The sequence below is a fragment of the Ictalurus furcatus genome, chromosome 1, assembly GCF_023375685.1.
Source record: "Ictalurus furcatus strain D&B chromosome 1, Billie_1.0, whole genome shotgun sequence".
Classification (NCBI taxonomy): Eukaryota; Metazoa; Chordata; class Actinopteri; order Siluriformes; family Ictaluridae; genus Ictalurus; species Ictalurus furcatus.
This window is the reverse complement of record NC_071255.1, coordinates 32,052,690-32,060,135: the sequence shown is the minus strand read 5'-3', so window position 1 is coordinate 32,060,135 and position 7,446 is coordinate 32,052,690. Positions and strand designations below refer to the sequence as shown.

The 7,446-nt window shown below is 39.6% G+C and overlaps 1 protein-coding gene across 1 annotated transcript in view; it reads right to left on the bottom strand.

Annotated features, from left to right (window-relative positions):
* Window positions 1–398: 398 nt before the first annotated feature.
* inhbaa (inhibin subunit beta Aa) overlaps window positions 399–7,446 on the bottom strand; it is an 11,782-nt gene continuing 4,734 nt past the window's right edge. Inside the window, exon 2 of the mRNA XM_053636341.1 lies at window positions 399–2,845. Coding sequence (XP_053492316.1) covers window positions 2,067–2,845 — 779 coding nt within the window. The 3' untranslated portion in view covers window positions 399–2,066. The remainder of the gene's footprint in view (window positions 2,846–7,446) is intronic.

The following is a 7,446-nucleotide window of genomic DNA, read 5'->3' as shown; positions in this document are numbered from 1 at the left end:
CTGTGGCCACTTTTCCAGCTTCGAACTAAGACTTTTTCCACCAAATTGCTCCCAACCAAAAATAACAAACAACACACATCTGTTGTAGTGTACAACCTTGTAACTTTAATGGTGAAGCAAAAAATAGGGAAAATACTGTAAAATAAATTAGGTTAAAAAAAAAAAAAACACAAGCACATTTTTGTACAACAAAGCAATGCAACATATTGGTATTTGATTTCCACATATACAGAATAAAAATATATATCTACTTTTTAGTCTTAATCCACTTCTTTCAGTGTCAATTTTTTGTCTGCATGAAGAAAAACAAAAACATATACCACATATTTTATTTTTTAATTTTTTTCTAGATTTGACGATTTTTTTTTCCTTTTTTTGATTTGTTCGTTTTCTTACTATTGTTTTTTTTTTGTATGCATTCACACACATCCTGACAATAAGCTTTTCTCATGAATTAAGAATTTTTATGCTAAATAATTGCTTCGTTTCTTTTAACATTGTAGTTACCTGTTTTTAGAAGAAGAAGATAAAAAAATTTACGTTTAACAAAATGGTGACATTTTTTGGGTCATACAGGGTCCTTCCAATATTTCATGAATTATTTTATAAATACCTAAACATCATTCAGCAATTCATCTCCCAATTTCTTTAGATATCAATGCTGCACATTCATTTTCATTATAAAAAAAAAAAGTAAGAAGAAAACTCAAAAAATGTTGGTTTAAGTGCTGTGTGTAACATTTAGATGGCTAAACACACATGGAGAGTGCAGCAGTGCAAAAAAAAAAAAAAAAAAAAGCACAAAAGATTGAGAATTATTATGGGATGTGTCAGTCATTCAGGGCATTTACTTGGGTTTGACCTGATGTCTTTGTGAAAGATTGTTCTAAAAAAAAAAAAAAGAAAGAAAACAAATTTAAAAAAAGAAAACTATATGTATGTAGTTTCAACTTAAAGTCTTTGGTGTTTAATTATAAAATGAAAAAACAACACAATGCAGGTGTGTACAAGGTTTTGTCCAGATTACAGTTCCTCACTCCTCATCATTCCTAACCCATCATTCTCACCTGGTCAAACCTACTCGAATGAAATTTTGTCCGTTTTGAAGTGCTTCTTGTCTTTTGCTAAATACCATTCGTATATGTGGCTATGCTGATGATATAGTGCAAACTGTAAACGTTCGTAACGTCTCATTTTTAAAATAGTAAAAAGAAACAGAAAATAATAATAATAATAATAATAATAATAATAATAATAATATTAACATAAAGTTATAATAATTAGAATAATAATAATAAAAAAAAACAGAAATGTTTGGTTCCAGCAGCCCGTCAAACTTCTTTCAAGTATCTCTCAACAACACACACACACACACACACACACACACACACATGTACACATACAAACACACATAAGACATCAAATATACTTTCAAAAAAGTATAAAAAGTCAACTTCTCTTTTTTTTTTTTTTTTTAGTTTGTAAAAGTAAATAGTTAACCAAAACAACACCGATGAAAAATAAATCTTAATACTTGACAAGTTGCATAGTTTTGAGATTTGCTTTTTCAGGCACCTCATCATCATGGTCACTCCCTTATGCGGGGCATGTTCGGAGTGACCGCACTGCACTCTCGCTCACATAAATATCATCTCACCCCTTTCCCTCAGCTTTGTAGCAAAAATATATTATATATTCTTTTTTTTTTTTTCTTCTGAAAGTGCCACAGAAACTGCTCCAAGCTATAGATACCCCCTGGATTTTCAGACGGCCAAGTTCAAGCAGCCACCGTGTCGAGAGAGAGGCCCGTCGTTGTATTGGAGTCTGAGTGTGATAGAGAAATGAAGAGAGCTCTATCAAGCTCTTTCCTTCATCCCTTCACCTCATTCCTTTTTTCTTTTTGCCCAAGTCCTTACCGTTAGGGCACTGGTCCCTGTTCCCTCCCCACCCTGGCCTGCAAGCCAAACTCTGCACTCTTTTCTGTCCTTCCCTGCTCTTTTGCTTGTCTTTGTATGTCTTTAGTTTTTTGTTTGTTCGTTTGTTTGTTTGTTTGTTTGTTTTTTGTCTTACGAGCAGCCACACTCCTCCACAATCATGTTTTGGATGTCCTTCTTGACAATCTTCTGCTCCTCATTGTAGTAGAGCATAGACATTGCACGGAGGCGTGTGGGGACACAGCACGACCTGATGCTAGTGAAGGGGCTGTAACCACGCATGCGGTAGTGGTTGATGACGGTGGAATGGAAGGAAAGTGCTGAACCTGTGATGCTGGCGACATGGCTCGGGCACTCACCCTCACAGTAGTTGGCGTGGTAGCCAGTCGGTGCAATGATCCAGTCATTCCAGCCAATGTCTTTGAAATTCACGTAGAACTGACGCTTGCAGCACACACGCACCTTGCCATCACATTCGAGACCACGCTTACGGCGCCGTCTTGGCCCATTGTCCTCTATTTGACGAACCACAGCCATCAGAAAGGGCCGGTGAGACTGTTCTCGCTCTCCTCCGCCTCCGGGAGTGACCAGGACCGGTGTAGCACGGGCATCAGCACATGATGGGCACGAGACACGCAGGTTCAGTGCACTTATGCCACGTTCCAGCAGAGACTGCATACTGGATGCTATGGGGAAAGTGTGCCAGCCACTGCGTCTAGTGTCGACTGCTTTCTCAGCCACCAGCTTCTCCTCAGAGTCCGGCTGCTGCAGGAGCAGTCGAATGGTGACGTTTGTGCGGGTGCGGTTGCCCTTCGGGAGCCGCAGGAAGACCCAGACGTTGGCTTGTTCCACCATAGACATCTCGTAACCCTCTTTAGAGATGAGGAAGTTTATCAGACCTGGGGTCTCACCTGAGGAAGGAAACAAGAGGAAGAGCAAAAAAACAGTTCATTAGTTAAATGAGCTATTTTTAAATGCCGGTTTAATTCTGCGGACTTTATAACCAACCACATCAAAGAAGGCACTGTCTGGGAGTGGTAACATCAGTAGAGTGTTTGAGCTTTGTAGTTATAGCAGTGGCGTCACAGTTCAGGACTGACCAGCTCACCAGGGTTTGAGCAACAACCAGTTTTTTTATTATTATTTTTTAAATGACACCCCTTTTCAATAAATCAAAGGCAGAAATTTGAATCAGTTCTGAACACATCACTCACACACACACACAAACACACACAACACCCCTCCCACTTAACTCTGCCTTCTTTATCCCACCTTGAAATGGAAATAACAGAGTACACTAACGCATAATAGCAGAGTACACATGATGTAACACATGATGGCCATGACAACATACAGTACATGGTGTCCAGCTGCGGGCTTCGATGTGGCATGTTTTCAATAACTTGCTCTCTCTCTCTGTGGATCAGAGAAAGAGTCTCACGCTGGCTTTGATCCACTGCATTTTACAGACATAGCCGAGGCCTCTGGAACGTCTCACGTTGAGGATCAGTGGCCAACTTTTAAATGAATTCCCTCCACTTACTGAGACAAATCTTAAGAAAATAAGGACTTTTGTCAGGAGCTTTAAGCTGTTGCTGGATGATGTGTCTGGCTGTAAATTATGAGTTCTGTTACAGAGTCTTCCACAATCGCTAGTTAACTGACACCTCAGCAAATCTTATAGTCAAACACAGTGGTTACAAGATGTGAGTTACGGTTTGGGTTTCAATTTAGACTTAAATATAGCCTAAGCTGATGGGAAAGTTGTACACCTATGAAGTGTGGATGAACATTATTTAATCCAATCTCTGTTATACACCGCTGCATATTTATAGAATTACAACATGATAACAATGATGTCAGTTCGTGTGTGCGTGTGTGTGTGGGTATGTGTATGTGTTTACACATCCCAAGTCCCATCTGTCCAAACACAGAATTGCTTCATGAACGGAGTCTAAAAATAATGGGCTTTTCCAGCGTCGGCTAGCTCATTGTTTCCTTTTTAATCTGTGGTCTATGAAAGAATGGCGTGTCGTTAGCTTTCAGTATGATGAGTAAACCCAGCTCGGGCTCTTCCTCGGTAAGGGCTTGGGCCTACACAGAGAACTACCCCCCACCTGGCTGAGTAGGAGAGCATATGGAAGCAGACTCGCGCCACATGATTCTCAATACGTTTATGAGAGAGAGGGAGAAAGAAAGAAGAAAGAAAGAAAAAAAAAAAATCTGAACTGAAAGACGTACAATAATCCCTCAACAATAAACACCGGTGTAACCACTAGAGCGCAGTTTGCACAGCTGTCCCCCACACAAAGATGGAAAAATAACATAACCACATTCTTCTCCTTCCCCCCCCCCAATACATGTCTTCAAACAGGGAGGAGAGAGCAATATAGGATCACCTGGGAACTTAAAGAGGTGTAGGGGGGTCGACTCTTCTTTAAACACTGCTTTGGTTAATGCGTTCTCTAATCCTCATCTCTATCTAGTTTACCTTTGGGAGTTGGTGGTGGTGTGTGTTTTCTGAGGGGGGGGGATCATGCTCTTTGATCTCCTTGTTGGCCTCCTGTCATATTGTATAGCTTCTTACGACCCGGTGCACCAAACCCGAAAGACAAATTTTGCAGAGCTAGAAAAGAAAAAGCTCAGAGAGGAGTCAGAGAGGTTGTAAGAGGATGTAAGGGGACGCCTATCTTGCGGACGGTCTTTGTGTTTGTTCTCCTCCTGGGGATGATTGTAATGAGGAGATGTGATTCGTCTTCAGCTAATTTGTTGACAGTACTGATTAAAGGAAACAGCGTTAGTCTGCGAGCAAAGACTGGCTTGATTGTTGCAAAGAGGGCTGCGGCTTACAGGGAGGGCTTACAGGGAGAACTCGCTTGATCACTAATGCTGCGACATGAATGTTTCCGGTTAAGGTCTGGGCTAGTGAACAACTCGATCACACATCTGAGATTTTGCAAAGGAAAGCCTAAAAATAACCGAGGCTGGTCAGCCTTGCCACCAAAATCCGTGAGCAGATATCATCATACAAGGACTGCACTTCTTTCCAGTGCCCTTTTTATAAATTAGATGCGTGACCTATTTTCTGCTTTCACCAGCCATGAACTAAACTGAGCTATAAAATGCTATAACAATGTGCTGGTGTGTGTAAATTGGCTTCCTGACTGCAATACCAGACAGCATATTTCAAAATTGAATGTGGTCGTGCCAACTATGAGGACACATTTTAGAGACTAAACAACTCTGGTATGAGTGTATTAAGATGCCAGATTCAAGCAACCAGTGAACAAAAGTAACACTGTCCATAAACTCACATTCTCCTTTTATTTCTAGGCCTTATATATTTTTAATTTACTGCGAATGAAACTTTCCACAAGCTCTTTTTAGAGCAGATGCTTAGTCAAGCTTCAGAATGAATTAAAAAAAAAAATCCTTATACTGTATATATGTCCACACATACAGTGTGGTTATAGTGCTGTCTCTTAAGTGTTTGTGGACGCTATTCCATTAGAATTAGAGCTCAGAAGTACGTCCCAGTTTCCCAAAGGTATCGTAAATATAATCTTTACAAGTAGGGGAAGTGTTCACTTTATTATTCATTATGTTTTTATACCGTGACATACAAATTCATCTCCTGTATTATAACTAGCGCAAACTGATTGGCACCTTTGAGGAACTAATGATGACCAGAACAAGTCTTGATCCCTAATGCGCACACTATCAACCCCAATTCCTTGCCTTTTTGGAAGTTGGCGAATAATTGGATGTTAATGTGACAAAGCGATATAAATTACTTGCAATTGCCTGGCTTTCCACATAAGGTTGCTGGATGGAAAGCCACGATGTCGGCATGACTCATCGCTATCGCTTCAATCTTAATGATTATATCCGTTTCAGGATTAGCCTGCGACCATGCGTGCTCCCTTCCTGGATCTGAGAGACAAACCGAACTGTTCATCTGTTCAAGCTGGCATCTGCAAGCCATCGACCAATCACACAAACAACCGTGCATCATCTGCTGTCAGTTACCAATGAGTGAAACAGCTTCAATTTCCACTTACGTTTGTTTGAAGCTGAACAAAGAGAGGACCCGTGTCTATGCTTTTGTCTTCGAGGCCATACAAACAAGACGTTGCGTACTGTATATCCGCAAACATTGTATTGGGATATGCAAATACACCTTGAGGTATGAGGTGGGAAGTAACAAAGTACAATTTTGTACTTGAGTATTTCTTTCAGCTAGCACTTTTGCTACAAGAAAATCAAGGAGTTTGTCTAATGAGACTTAATACCCATCACTGTAATCTATCTCTTTCTATACACAGGCAGTTTGTATCTTATATTATCTTATCTTATCTTATCTTATTAGCATCCATCTTGTTTGTATTGTCAGAGTTTTTTTTCATGCTAGCAAACATTGAAAGATTCGCAATAAAGCTGTGGTTAGTTAGCCTTAGCTAATGTTTTCCAACTTCCCTTGGTTCCTTGGTTCCCTTGGCGCTAATTTACCATCAATGACTCAAATCAGTGTTTGATTTTTCTTTACTTACTTGTACTGTAGTTTCATACAGCAAATTTAAGAGTTTATACTTAAACAGCTGGGGTTTTTTTTTTTTTCTCAAAGAATTTGGGCACTTTTGCATCTCTTGTTTGCTTAAAATGTTTTCTGATGGATGCTCCGAATTCTTTAGCTGAATATGTCTGAGGCATCAGTCACAGTCATACATACTGCATTCCTACTAATAACCGTATCTAATACGTTTATTCAAATTGGACTGAGCTATTAATAGTAAAATATGCACTAAACCATGTAAGGTCTCCAGGGACTCATATGAAAACACACTGCTTCATGATTTATGCACCAATACAAGATGATTGTATGGCTTGTTGGCTTAAGGGACTGAAGTCTAAAGCTTGAATAGTGGTCTAAAACAGAATTAGGTTCTTCTCTTTGACTAACTTCCTATATATATATATATATATATATATATATATATAGGGTTTTTTTTTTTTCATACAAAACGTTGCAAAATATTCCACTAGGGTATGTTTATAAACTTCCTAGCAGGCTTGGTGACGCAAGAATGTGGATGCTTTGGTAATAATTACAGTCATGGTCGTGAATGCCGAAATGGTCGAAAATGCAGGATATTGAGGTATCATGAGAGTTCTTAAATGACAAAATAGGCGTGGAAAAAGAGGAACAGCAGCAAAAGCGTTAGTGTCGCGTCATCGTTTCGCAACACGCCAGGTCTTACAAATGTAGCAACACACGCAGAGCCCAAACAGTGCACACACGTGGGTTACATCTCGTTTATCATCGTATTCTTTGATATTCTGGGTACGCAGATGTTTTTTGTACAGTCTCTGTGCATTAGTAAGGAATGTCATGAATGTTCTTAATCCTACCACAGCTACAGCTCTAAACCCAAATTCCCAAGTCCCAAGCTAACCGTTGTTTATTTTTAATCTTGCCATCCCCAAAGATATGGGAAAATATTTATAGGGGTCT